The sequence below is a fragment of the Triticum urartu genome, chromosome 3A (assembly GCF_056163025.1).
Source record: "Triticum urartu cultivar PI428250 chromosome 3A, HENAU_Tu73, whole genome shotgun sequence".
NCBI lineage: Eukaryota > Viridiplantae > Streptophyta > Magnoliopsida > Poales > Poaceae > Triticum > Triticum urartu.
Genome location: NC_141875.1, coordinates 361,899,724 through 361,926,207, shown reverse-complemented (window position 1 = coordinate 361,926,207; position 26,484 = coordinate 361,899,724). Strand labels below are relative to the sequence as shown.

The window sequence follows — 26,484 nt, the reverse complement described above, 5'->3', positions numbered from 1 at the left end:
TTGATTCACGTCGTGTTCGACTACATCATCCCCGTTCTTCGAACGCTTCCGCTCGCGATCTACAAAGGTATGCAGATGCATCTAATCACTCGTTGCTAGATGAACTCCTAGATGGATCTTGGTGAAACGAGTAGGAAAATTTTTGTTTTCTGCAACGTTACCCAACAACTACATGATCATGCAAAATATGACAATGATGGAGCGTGTCATAATAAACGGAACAGTGGAGAGTTGCATGGCAATATATCTCGGAATGGCTATGGAAATGCCATAATAGGTAGGTATGGTGGCTGTTTTGAGGAAGGTATATGATGGGTTTATGGTACCAGTGAAAGTTGCGCGGTACTGGAGAGGCTAGCAATGGTGGAAGGGTGAAAGTGCGTATAATCTATGGACTCAACCTTAGTCATAAAGAACTCACATACTTATTGCAAAAATCTATTAGTTATCGAAACGAAGTACTACGTGCATGGTACTAGGGGGATAGATTGGTAGGAAAAGACCATTGCTCGTCCCCGACCGCCACTCATAAGGAAGGCAATCAATAAATAAATCATGCTCCGACTTCATCACATAACGGTTCACCATACGTGCATGCTACGGGAATCACAAACTTCAACACAAGTATTTCTCAAATTCACAATTACTCAACTAGCATGACTCTCATATCACCATCTCCATATCTCAAAACAATTATCAAGTATCAAACTTCTCTTAGTATTCAATGCACTTTATATGAAAGTTTTTATTATATCCCTCTTGGATGCCCATCATATTAGGACTAAATTCATAACCAAAGCAAATTACCATGTTGTTTAGGACTCTCAAAATAATATAAGTGACGCATGAGAGTTCATCTATTTCTATAAAATAAAACGACCACCGTGCTCTAAAAATATATAAGTGAAGCACCAGAGCAACAACAAACTACTCCGAAAGATATAAGTGAAGATCAATGAGTAGTCGAATAATTATGCAACTATGTGAAGACTCTCTAACATTTAATAATTTCAGATCTTGGTATTTATTCAAACAGCAAGCAAAACAAAATAAAATAAAATGACGCTCCAAGCAAAACATATATCATGTGGTGAATAAAAATATAGCTCCAAGTAAAGTTACCGATGAACGAAGACGAAAGAGGGGATGCCATCCGGGGCATCCCCAAGCTTAGGCTCTTGGTTGTCCTTGAATATTACCTTGGGGTGCCTTGGGAATCCCCTAGCTTAGTGTCTTGCCACTCCTTATTCCATAGTCTATCGAATATTTACCCAAAACTTGAAAACTTCACAACACAAAACTTAACAGAAAACTCGTAAACTCCGTTAGCGAAACAAAACAAAACACCACTTCAAGGTACTGTAATGAACTAATTATTTATTTATATTGGTGTTAAAACTACTGTATTACAACTTCTCTATGGTTTATAAACTCTTTTACTAGCCATAGATTCATTAAAATAAGCAAACAACACACGAAAAACAGAATCTGTCAAAAACAGAACAGTCTGTAGTAATCTGTAGGTTTCGAATACTTATGTAACTCCAAAAATCCTGATAAATTAGGAAGTCCTAGGAAATTTGTTTATTAATATAATTCAAGTGTAATTGTTATTTTATCACTCTCTGATAAAAAACGAAAATTATTCTCGTGAGCGCATACTTTCTGTTTTTTACAGCAAGATCAAATAACAATCACCCAAGAAGATCCTAAAGGCTTTACTTGGCACAAACACTAATTAAAACACAAAAAAACACAATTATAACATAGGATAGATTATTTATTTATTACTAAACAGGAGCAAAAAGCAAAGAACAAAAATAAAATTGGGTTGCCTCCCAACAAGCGCTATCGTTCAACGCCCCTAGCTAGGCATGATGATTTCAATGATGCTCACATGAAAGATAAGAATTGAAACATAAAGAGAGCATCATGAAGAATATGACTAGAACATTTAAGTCTAACCCTCTTCCTGTTCATAGGGATTTTGTGAGCAAACAACTTATAGGAACAATAATCAACTAGCATAGGAAGGCAAAACAATCATAACTTCAAAACTTTAAGCATGTAGAGAGGAAACTTGATACTATTGCAATTCCTACAAGCATATATTCCTCCCTCATAATAATTTTCAGTGGCATCATGAATGAATTCAACAATATAACCAGCACCTAAAGCATTCTGTTCATGGTCTACAAGCATAGAAAATTTACTACTCTCTACATAAGCAAAATTCTTCTCAATCGGAATAGTGGGAGTGTCATAAGAGACTCGAATACTATAAATTGTTTCCACATTAAAAGAGTAATGTTCAGAAAAGGGGTAATCATAATCATGACAAGTTTTATAAATATGATCATCACTACTTTTTATAGCATAAGTATCATCACAATAATTATCATAAGTAGCAACTTTGTTCTCATCATAATCGATTGAAACCTCTTCCAAGATAGTGGAATCATCACTAAATAAAGTTATGACTTCTCCAAATCCACTTTCATAATTATCATAATAAGATTCAACATCCTCCAAAATAGTGGGATCATTACTTCCTAAAGTTGACACTCTTCCAAACCCACTTTCATCAATATAATCATCATAAGTAGGAGGCATGTTATCATCATAATAAATTTGCTCATCAAAACTTGGGAGGCTAAAAATATCATCTTCATTAAACGTAGCATCCCCAAGCTTGGGACAAACATTAATTGCAGCAAATATATTCTCAAAAACATCATCTTCTTCAAACATAGCATCCCCAACCTTGGGCCTTTTCATATCATAAGCATAATCACTCTCATCATCAATAGTATGGATAGCACCAATAGTATAGCAATTATCATATTCTTCCAGGCAAGTGCCAAAAAGATTTTCAAGATCATAAGAAGTATCATTATCTTCCCAATCATAATCATCACAACAAGCAATAGGCATAACGAGATCATCATCAAGTGCATTGTCTTCCACAATTATATTTTCATGAGGCACAACAGTAATAGGAGCAGCATTATTTGGGAGAGATATATTTTTACCTCTCTTCCTTTTTCTTTTCTTCTTCTTCACCACATCATGTGTGGGTTCAATCCTCTTTTTGGAGCTCTTATTAATGAGAATGGTTGAATAGAAGGCTCCTCCTCATTACCTGATTCATCATAAGAAATAATCGAAGGATATTGGGAAGTCTCTTCCCTTTCGTTATTATTCTCTTCATCTTCTATTTGTTTTATTTTCTTTATATAATTGGCAATATAAGGATTTTCAATGCAATTCACCGCACAATACATATAAATTTCTTCTAGATCAATATCGAGGAATTTCTCGAGGTTATATTCTAGAATAATCTTAGTTTGATGTTTCATTTCTTCATAACCCAAAAGCAAACTAAGTTCATTATAATGTGCAAGGGAAATCAAGCCATCACAATTTTTGGACATGATTCGATCATGAAACAATTTGCATTTGATATTTAAATGACCATGTTCATTGCAAAGCTCACAAGTATGGCTTAGAAATTTTAAATTTTCAGCACTAACATTTAGCCTTTATTGCAACCTTTTAGTTTATAAATGCTTATGCCCCTTGCAATATCTATCTTCCCTATTTGGTGTGTACTTGCAAACCCAATGCACTCCACAAAAATTGACATGTTTATAGGAGACATTTTCATCATAACTAGTGCAATCATCATTAGTACTATGGATATCCAAGGAGTTCATACTAAAAACATTGCAATCATGCTCATCATTCAGAGATTTAGTTCCAATTTTATAGACTTCTTCTTCTAGCACTTGAGCACAATTTTCCCTTCCATCATTCTCACGAAAGATATTAAAAAGATGAAGCGTATGAGGCAAACTCAACTCCATGTTTTTGTAGTTTTCTTTCATAAATGAAACTAGTGCTAAAACAAGAAACAAAAAGATTCGATTGCAAGATCTAAAGATATACCTTCAAGCGCTAACCTCCCCGGCAATGGCGCCAGAAAAGAGCTTGATGTCTACTACACAACCTTCTTCTTGTAGACGTTGTTGGGCCTCCAAGTGCAGAGGTTTGTAGGACAATAGCAAATTTCCCTCAAGTGGATGACCTAAGGTTTATCAATCCGTAGGAGGCATAGGATGAAGATGGTCTCTCTCAAACAACCCTGCAACCAAATAACAAAGAGTCTCTTGTGTCCCCAACACACCCAATACAATGGTAAATTGTATAGGCGCACTAGTTCGGCGAAGAGATGGTGATACACGTGGTATATGGATGGTAGATAAAGGTTTTTGAAATCTGAAAATATAAAAACAGCAAGGTAACTAATGAAAAAAGTGAGCACAAATGGTATTGCAATGCGTTGAAACAAGGCCTAGGGTTCATACTTTCACTAGTGCAAGTTCTCTCAACAATAATAACATAATTGGATCATATAACTATCCCTCAACATGCAACAAAGAGTCACTCCAAAGTCACTAATAGCGGAGAACAAACGAAGAGATTATGGTAGGGTACGAAACCAATTCAAAGTTATCCTTTCTGATCGATCTATTCAAGAGTCCGTAGTAAAATAACAAGAAGCTATTCTTTCCGTTCAATATATCATAGAGTTCATACTAGAATAACACCTTAAGACACAAATCAACCAAAACCCTAATGTCACCTAGATACTCCAATGTCACCTCAAGTATCCGTGGGTATGATTATACGATATGCATCACACAATCTCATATTCATCTATTCAACCAACACAAAGAACTTTAAAGAGTGCCCCAAAGTTCCTACCGGAGAGTCAAGACGAAAACGTGTGCCAACCCCTATGCATAGGTTCATGGGCGGAACCCGCAAGTTGATCACCAAAACATACATCAAGTGGATCAATAGAATACCCCATTGTCACCACGGGTATCCCACGCAAGACATACATCAAGTGCTCTCAAATCCTTAAAGACTCAATCTGATAAGATAACTTCAAAGGGAAAACTCAATCCATTACAAGAGAGTAGAGGGGGAGAAACATCATAAGATCCAACTATAAGAGCAAAGCTCGTGATACATCAAGATCGTATCACCTCAAGAACACGAGAGAGAGAGAGAGATCAAACACATATCTACTGGTACATACCCTCAGCCCCGAGGGAGAACTACTCCCTCCTCGTCATGGAGAGCACCGGGATGATGAAGATGGCCACCGAAGAGGGATTCCCCCTCCGGCAGGGTGCCGGAACGGGTCTAGATTGGCTTTCGGTGGCTACAGAGGCTTCTGGTGGCAGAACTCCTGATCTATTGTGCTCCCCGAAGTTTTTAGGGTATATGGATATATATAGGAGGAAGAAGTACGTCGGTGGATCTCCGGGCTGTCCACGAGGCAGGGAGCGCACCCAGGGGGTGGGCGCGCTCCCCACACTCGTGGGCAGCCCGGGACTCTTTTGTTCCATCTCCGATACTCCGTGGGCTTCTTCTGGTCCAAAAATAATTTTCGTGAAGTTTCAGGTCAATTGGACTCCGTTTGATTTTCCTTTTCTGCGATACTCTAAAACAAGGAAAAACAAAAACTGGCATTGGGCTCTAGGTTAAAAGGTTAGTCCCAAAAATTATATAAAATAGCATATAAATGCATATAAAACATCCAAGGTTGATAATATAATAGCATGGAACAATAAAAAATTATAGATACGTTGGAGACGTATCAATCGACAAGCCATAAAGAATAAATGGATCTTCAAGAAGAAGACTGATGCTGACAGTAATGTTACTATCTACAAAGATCGACTTGTAGATAAAGGTTTCCGACAAGTTCAAGGAGTTGACTACGATGAGACCTTCTCACCCGTAGCGATGCTTAAGTTTGTCCGAATCATGTTAGAAATTGCCACATTTTATGATTATGAAATTTGGAAAATGGATGTCAAAACTTCATTCCTTAATGGATTTCTTAAAGAAGAGTTGTATATGATGCAACCAGAAGGTTTTGTCAATCCTAAAGGTGATAACAAAGTGTGCAAGCTCCAGCAATCCATTTATGGACAGGTGCAAGCATCTCGGAGTTGGAATATACACTTTTATAGTGTGATCAAAGCATATGGTTTTATACAAACTTTTGGAAAAGCCTGTATTTACAAGAAAGTGAGTGGGAGCTCTGTAGCATTTATAATATTATATGTGGATGACATATTGTTGATTGGAAATAATACATAATTTCTGAATAGCATAAAAGGATACTTGAATAAGAATTTTTCAATGAAAGACCTCGGTGAAGCTGCTTATATATTGGGCATCAAGATCTATAGAGATAGATCAAGACGCTTAATTGGACTTTCACAAAGCACATACCTTGATAAAGTTTTGAAGGAGTTCAAGATGGATCAGTCAAAGAAAGGGTTCGTGCATTTGTTACAAGGTGTGAAGTTGAGTCAGACTCAATGCCCGACCACTTCAGAAGATAAAGAGAAAATGAAAGTGATTCCCTATGCTTCAGCCATAGGTTCTATCATGTATGCAATGTTGTGTACCAGACCTGATGTGTGCCTTGCTATAAGTTTAGCAGGGAGGTACCAAACTAATCCAGGAGTGGATCACTGGACAGCGGTCAAGAACATCCTAAAATACCTGAAAAGAACTAAAGATATGTTTCTCGTTTATGGAGGTGACAAAGAGCTTGTCGTAAATGGTTACGTCGATGCAATCTTTGACACTGATCCGGATGACTCTAAGTCGCAAACCGGATACGTATTTATATTGAATGGTGGACCTGTCAGTTGGTGCAGTTCCAAGCAGAGCGTCGTGGCGGGATCTATGTGTGAAGCGGAGTACATAGCTGCTTCGGAAGAAGCAAATGAAGGAGTCTAGATGAAGGAGTTCATATGCGATCTAGGTGTAATACCTAGTGTATCATGTCCAATGAAAATCTTTTGTGGTAATACTGGAGCAATTGCCTTAGCGAAGGAATCTATATTTCACAAGAGAACCAAACAGATCAAGAGACGCTTCAACTCCATCCGCGATCAAGTCAAGGAGGGAGACATAGAGATTTGCAAAATATATACAGATCTGAATGTTGCAGACCCGTTGACTAAGCCTCTTCCACGAGAAAAATATGATCAGCACCAAGACTCCATGGGTGTTAGAATCATTACAATGTAATCTAGATTATTGACTCTAGTGCAAGTGGGATACTGAAGGAAATATGCCCTAGAGGCAATAATAAAGTTGTTATTTATATTTCCTTATATCATGATAAATGTTTATTATTCATGCTAGAATTGTATTAACCAGAAACCTAGTACATGTGTGAATACATAGACAAAACAAAGTATCCCTAGTATGCCTCTACTAGACTAGCTCGTTAATCAAAGAAGGTTAAGTTTCCTAAGCATAGACATGTGTTGTCATTTGATGAACGGGATCACATCATTAGGAGAATGATGTGATGGACAAGACCCATCCGTTAGCTTAGCATAATGATCGTTAAGTTTTATTGCTATTGCTTTCTTCATGACTTGTACATATTCCCCTGAGTATAAGATTATGCAACTCCCTAATACTGGAGGTACAACTTGTGTGCTATTAAACGTCACAACGTAACTGGGTCATTATAAAGATGCTCTACAGGTGTCTCCGAAGGTGTTTGTTGGGTTCACATAGATCGAGATTAGGATTTGTCACTCCGAGTATCGGAGATGTCTCTGGGCCCTCTCGGTAATGCACATCACTATAAGCCTTGCAAGCAATGTGACTAATGAGTTAGTTGTGAGATGATGCATTACGGAACGACTAAAGAGACTTGCTGGTGACAAGATTGAACTAGGTATGAGGATACCGACGATCGAATCTCGGGCAAGTAACATACTGATGACAAAGGGAATAACGTATGTTGTCATTGAGGTTCGACCGGTAAAGATCTTAGTAGAATATGTAGGAACCAATATGAGCATACATGTTCCGCTATTGGTTATTGACCGAAGATGTGTCTCGGTCATGTCTACATAGTTCTCGAACCCGTAGGGTCTGCACGCTTAACGTTCGACGACGATTTGTATTATGAGTTATGTGCTTTGGTGACAGAAGATTGTTTAGGGTCCCGGATGAGATCACGGACATGACGAGGAGTCTCAAAATGGTCGAAGGTAAAGATTGATATATCAGACGATGATATTCGGACACCGGAATGCTTTCGGAATGGTCCGGGTATATTTCGGAGAACCGAGGGGTTACCGGAACCCCCCGGGGAAGTAATGGGCCTTCATGGTCCATATGGGAGAGAGAGGGGAGCCCGCAAGGGTGGCGCCCCCCCCCCCCCCCGAATGAGTCCAATTGGACAAGGGGGAGGGGGCACGGCCCCCTTTCCTATTTCCCTCTCCCTCTCCTTTGCTTTTCCCCACTGATAGAAAGGAAAGGGGGGCCGACTAGGATTCTGAGTCCTAGTCGGTTCCCCCCCTATGGCGTGCCCCTTGTGGCCGGCCTCCTCCCCTCCTCCTTTATATACGGGGGCAGGGGGGACCCCAAAGCACAACAGTTATTCTCTTAGCCGTGTGCGGTGCCCCCTCCACAGTTTACTCCTCTAGTCATAGCGTCGTAGTGCTTAGACGAAGCCCTGCAGGGATCACATCACCATCACCGTCACCACGCCGTCGTTCTGACGAAACTCTCCCACAACCCTCTGCAGGATCAAGAGTTCGAGGGACATCATTGAGCTGAACGTGTGCTGAACTCGGAGGTGTCGTACGTTCGGTACTAGATCGGTTGGATCGTGAAGATGTTCGACTACATCAACCGCGTTAACCTAATGCTTCCGTTTTCGGTCTACGAGGGTACATGGACACACTCTTCCCCTCTCGTTGTTATGCATCTCCTAGATAGATCTTGCGTGATCGTAGGATTTTTTTTTGAAATTACATGCTACGTTCCCCAACACAAATATGGTGAAGTGTCATGTAGTCGATGTTCACATGACACCACTAAGGAAATCACAACATACATACTATAAAAATATCAAACACATATCGATTTCACATGATTACTTGCAACATGATTTCTCCCGTGTCCTCAAGAACAAAAGTAACTACTCACAAGTGATAAACATGCTCAAGATCAGAGTGGTATTAAATAGCATAATGGATCTGAACATATAATATTCCACCAAATAAACCATATAGTAATCAACTACAAGATGTAATCAACACTACTAGTCACCCACAAGCACCAATCTATAGTTCCGGTAATAAGTCTGAACACAAGAGATGAACTAGGGTTTGAGATGAGATGGTGTTGTTGAAGATGTTGATGGAGATAGCCCTCCCCAAGATGGGAGAGTTGTTGGTGATGATGATGACGATGATTTCCCCCTCCCAGAGGGAGGTTCCCTCGGCGAAATCGCTCCGCCGGAGGGCAAAAGTGCTCCTGCCCAAGTTCCGCCTCGAGACGGCGACGCTCCATCCCAAAAGTCCTCGCCTTATTTTTTCTAGGTCAAAATGACTTATATAATAGAAGATGGGCACCGAAGATGGGCCTGGGTGAGCACAACCCACTAAGGCACGCCTGGGCTCCCTGTGGCGCCCAGGTGGTTTGTGCCCACCTTGTGGGCCTCCTATGGTACTTATTTTTTTCCAATATTCATCATATATTCCATAAAAATTCTCTGTGATGTTTCTGCTTGTTTGGAGTTGTGCAGAATAGGTAGCCTGACGTAGCTTTTCCAGGTCCAGATTTCCAGCTGCAGGAATTCTCCCTCTTTGTGTGTACCTTACAAATTATGAGAGAAATGGCATTAGGATTACTCCAAAAAGCATTATTATGCATAAAATATCATAAATAACAATAGTAAAACATGATGCAAAATGGACGTATCACTTGTGTCTGGCCAGACGATGGTGGATGCCATCACACCAAGAGGGCCATAAGAATATCTCTCCATCGTCGGAGGAGAAAATCCCACTCTCGAGCTATCTAGTCCCTTGTTAAACTTTCCGATGAACCCTTAAGTTGTCGTTATGATCACCGTGTTACAGGGGACGTTTGAGCAACCCCAAAGCTCACCTTATGGTAAGAAGTGACTACGATGCTCTCATGGTCTAAAGAGCAAAATCACACATAAACACTCCTTATTACAACTGATTATAGACGATATTATTCAATTCATAAGAGACAAATTTGGGTCGATTCAATATGATCGTTCTTCTAACGTCATAATCTCAATGTTGTTTTAGGACCATCATTTAACACTTAACGATATCCTAAGATCCAGAAAATGTGATCACCAACATCACTTGAGCTAGTCCCAGAGGCAAGATTACGAGTCTTTTATTTAACCGTTTATCATTCCACCCGTGCATATGGGTTTTCCATTGAATCGTGTGTTCTAGAATCATATCACTTATAGCATAGAATATATATACTCTTTAATTATGAATACAAAAATGTAGTAGTACAAATATTATTGCATCTAGGGCATATGTCCAGCATTACAAGTTTCTACTATGTATGAAAGTACATATCAAAAGCATATTGACAATACAAGCAATGGAACAATTCCATGGAATCATCACAATATTCATTTCTTTCTAAGACTCAACATATAAAACAATTAAGCAGCATCTTTTTATTCAGGATGCCTCTTATCCCTCGACATCCTAGTAGTTCATGATCTAATGAACTAACCACATATTAGTTTCTTTTTCAAAATTTATACAATTTAATTTCATGGTGGAATGAATTGATACATAGTTAGTTCTCAGAATTGAAATCTACAAAAAAGAATAAAACCAGCAGAAAAGCAACGCGGCTATGGACATACACGTGAGAAGATAGCAGTGATATTTAGAGCTCCTTGCATTTGTGTTCCTACTTCTCCAATAGTGCCTTCCTTCTTTCACTCCCCTTCCCTACTTCCTCACGCCTTTGCATCAAGACCTCTAGTGTTGCTGGGAACTACACCAACAGTAAAATATGCCATGTAAGAGCAACATAAAAAACTACAACAGATTAGTCCACTATTCGACCTAATCTATAGTAAGAGAATATGAAGGGCAATGGTCTGATGTGGCAGAGGCCATACAGTGCATGAGGTGGCTCGGATAGGTTGTCGACCAGGAGGGGGTGCACAAAATGCGGCCGTTGCCCACAAGGGTTAAGCTTTCTTGCTCTTTAGACCACATGTATCTCATGTCTGATGGTAGATATCACGGAGAGTAAATTTAGAGATGAAGCGTCGGAAGCGATTTATGATTGAGGCGTCTGTTGTTCTTATCTGTGCACGAGAGGCAATCATGTTAAAATTGCTGCCAAGCAGCCACGGTCCGGACATGATGATATGAAGGTCGTGAAGATCGGTGAGGAATGACAGCTTGTCGATGTCATTTTGCAGCCCATAAACGTCGGCGATCCACCATGGGGAGGAACCAGATGTGGTGGAAACTATGGTCGAGACGTGATCCACGTCGGTGATAGGGTTGGTTAGAGACACACTATCGCGAGTAAATCACAATGCGGACAACGATGCACTTGGCACGGTTGTTGAGACCACGCACATTCCAAAACATCTATATCTACTAATAAAGTACGAAAGGCTTCAGCCCGTCCGCCGTGGTCTCATTTTGCAGAAAACCCACACAATTTCCAGAAATCAACCCACGGTCCTCTTCTAAGTGAATCTGGAAAATACTTTTGCTTTTTGTGAAAACCCCCATGGACTTGAGTTAATCGACTCGCATGCCCACTTTAAGTGAAACCAGAAAACATTACGCTTTTTGCACAAAAAACCTTGATATTTCGTTTAATAAACTTGCAAGTACATGGGTAGATTAAATTGCTTTTTTAAATATATTCATATATTTTAAACCCTAGCTTCGATTTTGACATGTTATATATGGAAATTAATTAGAAAAATGTGTAGAATCTAAACATGATGTTGTTCTACTTGTTAGACATGTTTAAAATGCTATTTGTGACGCAATCTTAATCAATAGTGTACAATCTGTCTTTCTTTCGTGTCGGTGTAGATCCGAATTGAAAATCAACACCTCATCTATGATGAAAGAAACCATCTATTACCTCGCATGCACGCCTCGGTAAAATCTTGCAGAGAAACTAGAAAATAGATTTCTCATCTTATGTGAAGAGAGAGACACACGTCTTTGGATTGATCACATTCGAACGCGTTGTGGTTGTGTGAGCACAGAGGTCACCATCAGTGAAGGTTGGAAGGAAGATAAGCCGCAACACAAATGGGATGTACGTGGACATATTGAGGTCTTGAGTCATTGTTATTTAGGGGTGTGCGTTGTTTTTTCTATAATGTTGCAACGCATAGCTTCATTTGCTAGTGCCATGTTAAAATAAAGGACGTGGGTCTATTGAAGTCTTCAGCTTCATTATTGGATTAGAGGGGTGTGGTATTTTTTTTTTCATTGCAACGCACGGTTTTTTTTGCTATAATCTTAAACTGCTCATCCACGAGGAAACATAAGGACATGCCCTCTTTATAAAGAGAAAGCCCCATTGAAATGCAACAGTTATTTTTTTGGTTGAATTAAACAACGCTAAAACAGTAATCAAGTGGATGGGTGCTATATGCCATCAACAAATTGAGTAAATCTACGAGTGATGAAGAAATTAAACTACAACGGTGTCAGAAGATGCATATTACGCTCAACTTGAGTAGTTCCATACCGCTACCGCTACTGCCGCCCAGAAAACAATACTGTAGTTAATAATTTTGTTAAATTACTGAAGCAAATGAATGCTTTCGAAAAGCTACCAGAGTCCAGAAAAAGGAGCCAAAATAAGCAGGCCAGGAAAAATATGATATGTATAACAAGCCATCAGTAAATGCATCTACTTCTCCTGTCATCCGACGTGAATGAATCAACATCAAATCATCACAATACTAAAGTACACAAAATGTATAACTATCTTGAAATCAACACGGTCTATTTCCATGTAAATTGAAAACAAGCGCATTTTGTAGATGCAACAGAACATATATAGTTCACAAGGCCGCCCTATATATCCTAAATGAATCCAATGACAAATTTGGGAAATTTTGTTTCCGGAAACAATAACTTTTTTCTGTCATTTTTTCCATTTTCCATTTTTTTCCATGTAAGCCAACACGATTACTAACTCTCAGCCAATCTGTCTATAAAAATGAAAATTAACCAGGATTGTACTTTAAACCTAAAGCGCGACGGTTCAGAAGTCCGCGAGGCGAAGTATCCGAAGACCGGTAGCTCGACGACGATGACGGCTCTAATCTACCGTAATGTGTTGTACAGCCATCGGCATGATCATCATGTTGCATTGGCATCACATCGTCCTCGTCAAGCTTCACGCCGATTGTCGCGTCCTCGTCGATCTTCGCAGCACCAGCTAGTACGTAGCTACCGTAGATCGGCTGCTGCTGCCCCTCCTGTATCGGATACATCGACGGCGGCTGCGGCATCCACGGCTGGACCGGCGAGAGGAAGCCCAGAGCGTCCGGCGCCGAGCGGTGCTGCGCGGCGTGCCCGTGCAACTCCAGCTGCTCCTTTAAGGCCACGAGTTCGGCCGTCGCCAAGGCAAGCTCTCGCTGGTGACTCTGTAAGAGGCCGTACGCGCCGAGCACCGGATCGGAAGCACGGGCGTCGGCCTCGTACAGTATGGATTTCATGCAATCGTCCCGCTTCTCCGGGCCGGCTCTCGTCAGGAACCGGAGTATGTTTTTGATGCCGAAGAGGCGGTGGGAGTTGCGGAAGCTCCCGGGCTTGTCCGCGGGGAAATAGGGCGCAAGCGGGCACCCCGGCGTGCACTTTCGGCGCTGGTGCTTGCAGGCGGAGCACGCCGGATGCTGAGCTGCTGCCGCCGGGGGATAGGACGAGGAGGACGACAAGCCCGAGGAGGACTCCGCCGTTTCCGGCGGGTGCCACGGGGTCGCGGACATGCCAGGGCCAGCACATGAGATCAGTTTTGGGAATAGCCAGGGTGGATGCCGGCGGGAGCAAGAACCAAGAGACCTACACGGACGTGCGCGCCGCGTGGTGGATCTGCGCATATATAACTTGTGCCGACAAGAACGCACGGTCCCGATTACTCATCCACTTGATTTGTTAAGATAATTGCCCGGCCGGTGTGCGCATATATAGGAGCAGAGGTTGCAACGACAAAGGCATTTCCTTTCGGGTTCCATCCACAGCTCATATCACGGACGTTGCTGCTGCGTATAGATTCGAGCGCCCTGGCCCACCTGGCCCCATACAATAATTCCATACTAGTGGTTGGGGCCCGCCATTGGCGGGCCTCCTGTACTTGTGGCACACTTGCCTTGCTAAAGCACCTCATTGCACCTTTAGGGTGTCTATATTCACATAAGTAAATACATATTTATTGTCAAGTAACATGGAACAGTTTTTGGTATAAATCATAAAATCTTACGGTCCTGGTGGTGTTAGTTGCTCCAAGCACAGTGCACATCTAAAATGCAGTACTTAACTAAAATAAGAAAATTGACAATATGAAGTCCCATAGCAATATGTACATATGTAGCTGTATTAGAAATTTAGAATCAAGATAAAATCAGCTAATTTATTTAGAAATAGCAAAAGACCAGAAAATCCTGGCTCGCTCAACCATGTTACACCACACATTTCCCTCTGCTACTCCATACAGCACTATGATACTGACATTGCCAGTATTAAATCAGACACATCCATTACTACAGATTAAATTTCACATCTACAGTGACTATCTCCATAATATCTAACCAGCCATCGTCTCAGATTGTCTACCAACTTGATTCACTTTTCATGCCACCATCGCGGACCATACAAACATACATACATCAAACATCAATGCCATTATGTCAATGGGTTCATCTTAACCAATGTTCACTATGGTTCATGTGCCCCAATGAACTAACGATTGTTAGCGTAAGTTTTCTTTACAAGTAAAAAAGAACCACAAACACTTGGCAAATCACCGCAATGTTTCAGCACAAGAGATCCTTAGATACCAGAACCAAACAACACAATCAATCCTAGTGTCCAAGAGAATTGCAAAGCAATCTTGCGCCATATAGGCAGCAAAATTTGCATTAGATAAACAGGAACCTTAATCTCTAGAAGGCACCAACATGCACCCATGTAAGTGCCAGCTTCTGTAACTACTAATAATAGTGCTTCGTGCAAATGGCTTAGAGCGGCATGAACATTTCCTGTATCATCTTCCAACATAGCCACATTTATGTTGGTAGCAGCTGAACCTGGATGTGAAATCCCACAATAAGTAGATAAATCACAGAGTTGACATATGTTCAGGAAGAAGATATACCTCTAGGTATACAGGTCAACCAAAATAGATAACAAAAATGAGCAAGTGGATGATGTATAAAAGAAGGTTATTATCAAACAAACATGCTCTTATATATACAAATCAAGTATGGTATCAAAGACATCTAGTTTGAAATGTAAGTACCACGCTAGTACTATGCTTGTTTCTACCCTATTCCCAATCACACCTCCTATCTCTCTGGTGCCATCTTTGGCTTTCAACATATGTTAAAGGTTAAAGGTTAGCATGAGATTAGTGACACGAGCCCTTGAATGATGCAAATAACATAACAGCAAATTCAAACTTGTCATTTCACCCGCTTGTCAGTCATATTTGTCAAAGCTAGAACAAGGGAACAACTTCACATAAGCTTCAAAGTATGCTACTCTAGACGATATGACAAGCCTAGTGTACATTTTGTGCCCAAGAAAATTCTTCATCATTCCTATAGGAGCCAAAAGGTGTGATTAGGCATCTACTTTTGCCTTGTGTTGCAGGCCTAGTTATCTCTGTCTTCCAGCTTTACGAATATTACAAGATGAGATCGACTTTAGTTTGGCAGTAGGCACCATGCACCACATGTACCTAAACCATTTGTACATATTCACCACAGCGTATATATACATATTAGAGCCAAATCAATAACCACACATACGGCAAAGGAGACATCTATGAGCATCTATCAAATTGACAAGACACCAATCAACACTTAAAACCTCAACATATAACAACAGCAACGTCAACCACAGATAGAATTCACCACCAAATCTTCATCATAAAAATAAAGACTGTAATTACTATGAAGCTCTAATATCAAACTGTAAGAATGACAACCAAGACACAGATGGAATTCGATTCCTCACAGTTATAGGGAAACTGCACAGGAGAAATCAAAAAGCACGAACCTTACCGGTGCTATCGTAGTAGTCATTGAGAGCTCAATGGTACATGGACTCATCCAATCTGAACCAGTTGGTGACATACTCGTATAGAATTGCATGCGCTGCAGCAACCAAAAGAATCTCTATCTAGCTTTTGTGCGTAGAGGACAAATGCTAGTTCTTTACTCTGCCAATATAAATACTATCAGCAAGGCAAAGAATTCAAACTAAACTATTTAAGAAGAATAAGCAGGCAACACACCAAAACTAAACGATGTAAGAAGAATTCGAACAAAACTATGTAAGAATAGAACATCGATAGCGAAATTTTATTAAGATCAACCAAGCCTTTATATGAAGCATGCATACTATAAAATACAATGATGTAAAGATTTGAGGCATAACAAACCACGCAGAGAATAGGAACAATTAGCAAATTAAGATGTTGTGGTTGTACCTGAGAAATGATGATCAGCACTTGCATAGCTCCAACAGGCTGTACCCCACCGAATTAATAAATCAAACTCAACAGTACAAATGCTCTCTGCAAAATAAAGAAACGAATGGAATCACAATCATTTTCGCAAGTGAACTGAAGCAACTAAATAGCAAGCAACACCCAACATGAAGTTTGTGTTTGGAAGAACTAATGCAACTAAATATGGCCAACCGACAAAATATTAATGGAGACACACAAACTAATACACCAAGTACCACAATGATTATATAACAATCCATACTTCTGACATACAAGACAGGATCATTTTTGCATGTATTGCATCTTAGTGCCATTACTTATGCAGTAGAAATCAAATTAAGTGGAAGTCGGTAGAAATCAGGAGAAGTGGACAACAATATCTGATCAAAGTTAATGCACAGACCAATTGAGACTATAACACAAACTGGTCATATCTCCTAAGCATCTAAAAAGAATGATAGCACTTACAACGGACAGTAAAAGTGTGCAGTAATACAGTTTATTTTAAAAGCATTCCAAAAGAATGACAAATAAAAGAAAGCAAAGAATAGGAAATGACCCGACCTTTTACTCATAGCAGATCAATTATTCTCAATGGCATCATTTTTTGTGCTTAGTGCATAACATAAACTGACCCTTCTTCCTTGTTACTTCAAGACACAATCAAATCTGCATTCAAATGGAATTAGAAGTTCCAAGGTAGTGAGCAAATTTTACTTAATACATCAAATAGAATCAAATCTGCAAAATTGCCTCGGTAAAAGAATAGTCCGAACTGTACATACATGCCTAATAACAATCATGGCGTAGCAAAACCAAAAGAACCATATCCGTATGCCATCCCTCACCAAAATGATCATGCATCTACATTTCCAAGCTTTTAAATTTAGCGAGGACACTATAAGCAAGATAGGTGTCTGATTTACTCTTGGAGAATCCTAATGATTTACATTATTTCCTTTGTATCACAATAAAAAATGAATTCAACAAAGAGTAAAACAACTACCTAGACTTTGTCAGATTACTTATGAAGTATCAAGACGACAAAAGAATGTCAAGAACAGATGCAAATAAAGAGAAATGGTGTATTTTCTGCACATGCCAAGTCACAGGGATACTAACACACGCCCCAAACTTTGGTGCTTATGACTCGGATCCATCCAAAGATGGATAATTTAATGTAGAAGCACTACTACTGATTTAGAATGTGCACCTTTTGACAAGTTCATACATTATTGCATGAGCTTTAAGGTCCATCAATCAAACAGATCCCAAGCATAGGAGAATTGAAAGAACTCCTAGAAAAAAATGGAAAGAACAAAGGACATGTGTCATGGCTTCTCTATTTGAATCCCAATTAGCATAATAAGGAGACAAGGAAAAGCATATTCTAAAATATGTGATATATCATGCATGTAAATATTTGAATCCCATATATGGAACTAAAAAAATGAAATCATCCAACAATTTTAGATGTGTGCAACAGATTAACTATACTATCCATCTTCTTTTCCTTGTATTTCTTGATTTGCTCTAAAATCTAGCATCATATACCAGTTAGCCTTTACTTATTTGTCAAGGACTCGATATACATGCCTATTCCTTTCAAACTTCATATTATACCATGATAAAGAAAGGAGAAGAGAAAATGAACCTGGTGATCCACATAGGCTATCCCCTTTCCGATTAACTCAATTGCCTGCTCGTATAAAGCTTGAACATAAATCGCTTGTATATGTGACTTTGAAGGGCTACCATCCCATTCATTGGACTAACTCCTCAATGTGGTTTATATATTTCTTCTTTTCAGCTTCTGCATTTGTGTCACTAAACTCGTTGTTCAGATAGAATGAGATTGCAAAAGAACTAATACAGAAAGAATTCTATGTAAGCATACCAATTTAGATGACCTGCTTAGCCTTGCAATCCAAAATCCGGCCTGAGCTGCAGCAAAAACAACACCAATTATCCTGAAATAAGGCATCATCACTGAAATTATAATATCTTAAATGGAGAATCTTGGAGGTATACTCTAAAACATTTTTTTGCTGGTATAGAGTTTAACCTGCGAGCGGCGAAGGGAGGGGAGGTGGGAAGGGGCGCACCAGATCGGCCATCTTGGTGATCCCCTCGAGGCGGCAGTCGTTCTTGATGTGCAGGCGGTGGAAGGAGATGCGCCCCAGGAGGTGGGTTGGGGTGGATCGACGAGGTGGCAGATCTTGTCGCAGTAGACGTCGATGGTCGAGGGAAGAGGGATGAATGCACGAACTGCTCGAGCTCCTCATCCGTCTCTCCAGCGCCGCGTACGAAGGTACGAGGACGACGACGGCGCGCAGACGGCCTAACTCGAGGAAGGAGCGGGTCTGAACAGGGGCCCTTCCTTCGGTGGGCAACGACGGAGTAGCAGGTATGGGGGCGGCGGCGGCGGCGCTAAACCTAGCTGGGAGGCGAGACGAGAGGAAGAGTCGCTGCCCAATCCCCTTAGTGACGTGTACGGTGTCTTTTTCCCCTTTTGTTATTCTTCCCAGTGAAAGCCCAGCACGAGCCCCACAGAAAACGAGCAGGTCGCGAGTCGCTCGTCTCCTTGTGCGACGTGGACATCGCGAGAAGGCGTTCTTGATGCGCAGCTGAATGTGTTTAATTTCGTTTTTCCCCCATTGAGTTTTTTTTATGTAACATGTGCCTTATTCATATCACAAAGATTATAGTACAAGTCACATGAAAATCTACATGACAAAATTGAAAAGACAACAGAGCGTCCTTGAGTTTGACATCAACACCTGTCACCTGCCTTGAACACCACCACAGCAGCCGTCGAAAGAAAAAAAATGACAGATCACCTTCTCACCCGAGCTCGACGTGGCTCCATCGATGATATATAGCTTTGCGGACCTCCAAAATAGCTCGCCAAAGGTGAAACCATAACCGTTGAACAAATCAGACCGGGACAACACCCTGGACATGCCTCAAACTCCAGATCTGGCACCCCGACATGACTAAGATGTCGAAGGAGGAAAACATACCTGCCATCTACGAACCACGAACCCAACACACGTTCCTTCTTTCAGATGTCGTCGATGCACACCACAATCTGCATCCGCTCTATTGTATCATTGTGAAATTGATTATTTGGAAATATAAAATAATTTATTTAAAAAGAGTGAAACAGTTTATTTGAGAAATGTACAATTGAAATAAGTGTTATTTTTTAAAACAAGCCAGTAGAAAGTGAAATGTTGGTTCCGAATTGTGAAATAGTAAGCACATAAAGTGAATTGTAATGTACCATTATGAAATTGATTATTCGAAACTATGAAACAATTTATTTGAAAACAATGAAATAGTTTTTGAGTAATGTGCAATTGAAATATACCTCAAGCTACTGCCTGGGGTGTGACGCCACCGATTTGACCGTACACTAATCATACATACAAATGTGTACGGTCAAGATCAGAGACTCACGGGAAGATATCACAACACAACTCTGGACACAAATTAAAATAATACAAGCTTTATATTACAAGCCAGGGGCCTCGAAGACTCGAATACAAATGCTCGAAGACACAAGAGTCAGTGGAAGCAACAATATCTGAGTACAGACATAAGTTAAAACAAGTTTGCCTTAAGAAGGCTAGCACAAAAGTAGCAATGATCGAAAAGGCAAGGCTCCTGCCCGGGACCTCCTAACTACTCCTCGAAGTCAAACTCCACGTAGAATCATCCTCTGGATACTCTGGCTTCTGGAATCCATCATATGATCGCAATAACCGGTAAAGGGGGAAAAGAAGTAGCAAAGCAATCGTGAGTACTCATCTAAAGTACTCACAAGTAAGGATCTACACTACATATGCAATGGTATCAATGAAATGGATAGTATCTATGGACTGAACTATAGAATGCCAGAATAAGAGGGGGATAGCTAGTCCTATCAAAGACTATGCTTCTGGCAGCCTCCATCTTGAAGCAGTAGAAGAGAGTAGATGGTAAGTTAACCAGGTATCATCGCATAGCATAATCCTACCCGGCGATCCTCTCCTTGTCGCCCTGTTAGAGAGCGATCACCGGGTTGTATCTGGCACTTGAAAGGGTGTGTCTTATTAAGTATCCAGCTCTAGTTGTCATAAGGTCAAGGTACAACTCTGGGTCATCCTTTTACCGAGGGACACGGATATTCGAATAGATAAACTTTCCTGTAGGGGTGCACAACATTTCCCAACACGCACGATCCCTCTGGCCGGACACACTTTCCTGGGTCATGTATGGCCTCGGAAGATCAACACGTCGCAGCCCTACCTAGGCACAACAGAGAGGTCAGCACGCTGGTCTAAATCCCATGCCCAGGGGTCTGGGCCCATCACCCATTGCACACCTGCACGTTGCGTACGCGGCCGGAAGCAGACCTAGCCCCCTTAATACAAGCGCAGGCTTATGGTCCAATCCGGCGCGCGCCGCTCAGTCGCTGACGTCAAGAAGGCTTCGGCTGAGACCATGACGTCGAGTGTCCATAATTGTTCCCGCATAGTTGGTTAGTGCATATAGGCCAGTGGCCAGACTCAGATCAAATACCAAAATCTCGTTAGGCGTGTTATTTTGAAGTAACCACGGACGCCAAACAGGGCCAAGCCCACCTCTCTCCTAGGTGGTCTCAACCTGCCCTGTCGCTCCGCCACAAAGTAACAGTTAGGGGCCGTCGAGAACCCAGGCCCACCACTACCTGGATGGAACCACCTGCCCCTTCAGCCCCCACATCGGAATCATTTGCGGGTACTCTACGAGCTGACCCGACTTTAATCACCACCATGTATCATGTATAATAGTGTGGTATATATATATACCCGTGATCACCTGCCGAAGTGATCATGGCCCAATAATATAACATAGCAGACGGACAAGAATGTAGGGCCACTGATGGAATACTAGTATCCTATACTAAGCATTGAGGATTGCAGGTAAGGGTAACCACTGTAGCAACAATGACAGGCTATGCAGCAGAATAAGATTAACCGAAAGTAGTAACATGCTACACTACTCTAATGCAAGCAGTAGAGAGAAGGAATAGGCGATATCGGGTTGATCAAGGGGGGGGTGATACGTCTCCGTCGTATCTACTTTTCCAAACACTTTTGCCCATGTTTTGGACTCTAACTTGCATGATTTGAATGGAACTAACCGGGACTGACACTGTTTTCAGCAGAATTGCCATGGTGTTATTTTTGTGCATAAATAAAAGTTCTCGGAATGACCTGAAAATCAATGGAGAATATTTTTGGAATATATAAAAAATACTGGCGAAAGAATCAAGGCCAGGGGGCCCACACCCTGTCCACGAGGGTGGGGGCGCGCCCCTTGCCTCGTGGGCCCCCTGGTGCTCCACCGACCTCAACTCCAACTCTATATATTCACGTTCGGGGAGAAAAAAATCAGAGAGAAGGATTCATTGCGTTTTACGATACAGAGCCGCCACCAAGCCCTAATCTCTCTTGGGAGGGCTGATCTGGAGTTCGTTCGGGGCTCCGGAGAGGGGAATCCGTCGCCATCGTCATCATCAACCTTCCTCCATCACCAATTTCATGATGCTCACCGCCGTGTGTGAGTACTTCCATCGTAGGCTTGCTGGACGGTGATGGGTTGGATGAGATTTATCATGTAATCGAGTCAGTTTTGTCCGGGTTTGATCCCTAGTATCCATTATGTTCTGAGACTGATCTTGCTATGACTTTGTTATGCTTAATGCTTGTCACTAGGGCCCGGGTGCCATGATTTCAGATCTGAACCTATTATGTTTTCACGAATATATGTGAGTTCTTGATCCTATCTTTCAAGTCTATAGTCACCTATTATGTGTTATGATCCGTTAACCCCGAAGTGACAATAATCGGGATACTTACCGGTGATGACCGTAGTTTGAGGAGTTCATGTATTCACTAAGTGTTAATGCTTTGGTCCGGTACTCTATTAAAAGGAGGCCTTAATATCCCTTAGTTTCCAATAGGACCCCGCTGTCACGGGGGGGTAGGACAAATGATGTCATGCAAGTTCTTTTCCATAAGCATGTATGACTATATTCGGAATACATGCCTACATTACATTGATGAACTGGAGCTATTTATGTGTCACCTATGTTATAACTGTTGCATGAGGAATCACATCCGACATAATTATCCATCACTGATCCATTGCCTACGAGCTTTTCATATATTGATCTTCGCTTATTTACTTTTCTGTTGCTACTGTTACGATCACTATAAAACCAAAACTATTACTTTTGCTACCGTTATCACTACTATCATATTACTTTACTACTAAATACTTTGCTGCAGATATTAAGTTATCCAGGTGTGGTTGAATTGACAACTCAGCTGCTAATACTTGAGAATATTCTTTGGCTCCCCTTTGTGTCGAATCAATAAATTTGGGTTGAATACTCTACCCTCGAAAACTATTGCAATCCCCTACATTTGTGGGTTATCAAGACTATTTTCTGGCGCCATTGCCGGGGAGCATAGCTCTATTCTTTGAGTCACTTGGGATTTATATCTACTGATCACTATGAAGAACTTGAAAGATAAAAGAACCAAGATTTTTCCCTCAACTACGAGGGGAGGTAAGGAACTGCCATCTAGCTCCGCATTTGATTCACCTTCTGTTTTGAGTAAACTTGCGACACCTACACCTGCTATTCATTCTGATATGTCGCATGTTATTGATGATGCCACTTTTGCTTTGCATGATACTTATGATGAAACTACTTCTATGTTTGATAATACTGTGCCACTAGGTGAATTTCTGAATGAACATATTGCTAGGGTTAGAGAGAATGAAATTATTAAAACTGATAATATTGATGAAAGTGATGATGAAGATTCTCCCCTAGATATGTATTGCCTGTTGTTCCTGAGGGTTATGTTATGGATGAAGAAACTGCTAGAGACTTCTTAGCTTGCAATGATAGATATGATCTTAAGAAATCATTAGTTAAGCTTAAAGAAAAGTCTTTAAATGCTAGAATGAAATATGACCCTGCTTTTGCTACTTCACCTATCTTTATTTCCGATAAGGATTATGATTTCTCTGTCGACCCTGAGTTAATTACTTTGGTTGAATCTGATCCTTTTTATGGCTATGAATCCGAAACTGTTGTGGCACATCTTACTAAATTAAATGATATAGCCACCCTGGTCACCAATGATGAGAAAACTCGCTATTACTTTATCCTTAAGTTGTTTCCGTTCTCATTAAACGGTGATGCTAAAACATGGTTTAATTCTCTTAATCCTGGTTGTGTGCGTAGTCCCCAGGATATGATTTATTACTTCACTGCTAAATATTTCCCCGCTCATAAGAAACAAGCTGCCTTAAGGGAAATATATAATTTTGTGCAAACTGATGTAGAGAGTCTCCCACAAACTTGGGGGAGGCTTCTCCAATTACTTAATGCTTTGCCTGATCATCCTCTCAAGAAATATGAAATACTTGATATCTTTTATAATGGACTAACTGATGCTTCCAGAGACCACCTAGATAGTTGTGCTCGTTGTGTTTTCAGGGAAAGAACAGTTGATCTAGCTGAATTGCTATTGAATAATATGTTGACCAATGAAAATGATTGAACACTTCCTGAACCAACTCCTAAGCCAACTCCAAAGAAAAGGGGTATTCTATTTCTCAGTCCTGAAGATATGCAAGAGGCAAAGAAATCTATGGAAGAAAAAGGTAGTAAAGCCGAAGATGTTAAGAATTTACCACCTATTAAAGAAATGCATGGTCTTGATAACCCGACACAGGTAGTAAAGGTAAATTCTCTCTATAGATTTGATAAATGTGAAATCCCGTCTACTAAAATTGCTAGCCAATGCTTGGATGAGTTTGATGACTTTATGGTTAAACAAGAAGACTTCAATGCTTATGTTAGTAGACAATTGAAACAAAATGCTTATATGATTGAACACTTGAGTGATTATATGTCTAGAGTTAAAGGTGAACTTAAAATTATTAGTAAACATGCTTCTATGGTTACCACTCAAGTAGAACAAGTACTTAAACCTCAGAATGATTTGCTCAATGAATTAAATAACAAGAAAAATGACAATGTTGTTAGAGTTATGACTAGAGGAGGTAAAATGACCCAGAACCTTTGTATCCTGAGGGTCACCCCAAGAGAATTGAGCAAGATTCTCAGAGAAGTAATGTTGATGCACCTAGTTCTTCTAAGAAGAAGAAGAAGAAGAAAAATGATAGGACTTTGCATGCTTCTAGTGAACCTGTTGTAGACACACCTGAGAATCCCAATGATATTTCTATTTCTGATGCTGAAACACAATCTGGTAATGAACATGAACCTAGTGATAATGTTAATAATGATGTTCATGTTGATGCTCAACCTAGCAATGACAATGATGTAGAGATTGAACCTGCTGTTGATCTTGATAACCCATAATCAAAGAATCAATGTTATGATAAGAGAGACTTCGTTGCTAGGAAGCACAGTAAAGAAAGAGAACCATGGGTTCAGAAACCCATGCCTTTTCCTCCTAAACCATCCAAGAAAAGGGATGATGAGGATTTTGAGCGCTTTGCTGAAATGATTAGACCAATCTTTTTGCGTATGCGTTTGACTGATATGCTTAAAATGAATCCTTATGCTAAGTACATGAAAGATATTGTTACAAATAAAAGAAAGATACCAGAAGCTGAAATTTCCACCATGCTTGCTAATTGTACTTTTAAGGGTGGAATACCAAAGAAACTTGGAGGTCCAGGAATACCAACTATACCATGCTCCATTAAGAGAAACTATGTTAAAACTGCTTTATGTGATCTTGGAGCCGGTGTTAGTGTTATGCCTCTCTCTTTATATCGTAGGCTTGATTTGAATAAGTTGACACGAACTGAAATATCTTTGCAAATGGCTGACAAATCAACTGCTATACATGTCGGTATTTGTGAGGATGTGCCTGTTGTGGTTGCAAACGTTACTATTTTAACGAACTTTGTTATCCTTGATATTTCCGAGGATGATAGTATGTCTATTATTCTTGGTAGACCCTTTTTGAATACTACAGGGGCTGTTATTGATTGCAAAAAAGGCAATGCCACTTTTCATGTTAATGGTAATGAGCATACGGTACACTTTCCGAGGAAACAACCTCAAGTCCACAGTATTAATTCTATTGGAAAAATTTCAACTATTATTATTGGAGGTTTTGAATTTCCTCTTCCTACTGTCAAGAAGAAATATGATATTCTTATTGTTGGGGATGTGCATATCCCCATTGAGGAACCTAGTCTCATTCGAAATTTCTTCGGTTTCATGCGATTCGGAATGAGTTTGTTAACAAGACTTGATCAACCTTGTTAGTGGATTCCTTTTGATGAGCATGCGATGGATGAAGTTAGAAAGCACAACTTTCTGTACCCTCTTTTTACTTTCTGTTATTTAGTTTAAATAAAGAAAAAATAGTATTTTATGTCTGTTTTCTAAATTATCCTTGCAATAAAAATACCCCAAAAATAAAAGTTCTCCAAATGCCTTGAAAATTTAATCTGATTTTTTCTGAAATATTTAAGAATTTTTGGCACTGAGAACACACCGGGGGGACCCACCATGTGCCCACAAGGGTGGAGGGTGTGCCCTACCCCCTAGGCACGCCCCCTGCCCCGTGGACCCCACAAGGCCCCCCTCCACTTATTCTTGCACCCCCACACTTCGTCTTCCTCCAAAAAAATCACCCACCAGCTCAAACCCGACTTCTAGCTCATCTTGCTGCCATTTTCGATGTCCTTGCTCAAAGCTCCATTCACAAAACTGCTTTGGCGGATTGTTCTTCGGTATGTGACTCCTCC

At 40.5% G+C, this 26,484-nt stretch overlaps 1 protein-coding gene across 28 annotated transcripts; it reads right to left on the bottom strand.

The window, feature by feature from the left end:
* Nucleotides 1–12,444: 12,444 nt before the first annotated feature.
* Nucleotides 12,445–19,175, bottom strand: LOC125543910 (protein LATERAL ORGAN BOUNDARIES). Of its 28 annotated transcripts, none has more exons than XM_087547102.1 (8): nt 18,707–19,175; nt 18,552–18,611; nt 18,296–18,454; nt 17,855–17,939; nt 17,206–17,310; nt 16,621–16,707; nt 16,193–16,350; nt 12,445–15,214 (listed from the first exon to the last, which is right to left on the bottom strand). In XM_087547102.1, the coding sequence occupies exon 8, from the start codon at nt 14,006–14,008 to the stop codon at nt 13,133–13,135; it is 876 nt and encodes a 291-aa protein (XP_087403228.1). In that variant the 5' UTR covers nt 14,009–15,214; nt 16,193–16,350; nt 16,621–16,707; nt 17,206–17,310; nt 17,855–17,939; nt 18,296–18,454; nt 18,552–18,611; nt 18,707–19,175; the 3' UTR covers nt 12,445–13,132. The 28 variants fall into 28 exon arrangements, with proteins under 28 accessions (XP_087403228.1, XP_087403231.1, XP_087403247.1 ...); XM_087547105.1 differs by lacking the exon at nt 17,855–17,939 and adding an exon at nt 17,427–17,505; XM_087547121.1 differs by having other exon boundaries at nt 18,552–18,580.
* Nucleotides 19,176–26,484: the final 7,309 nt, after the last annotated feature.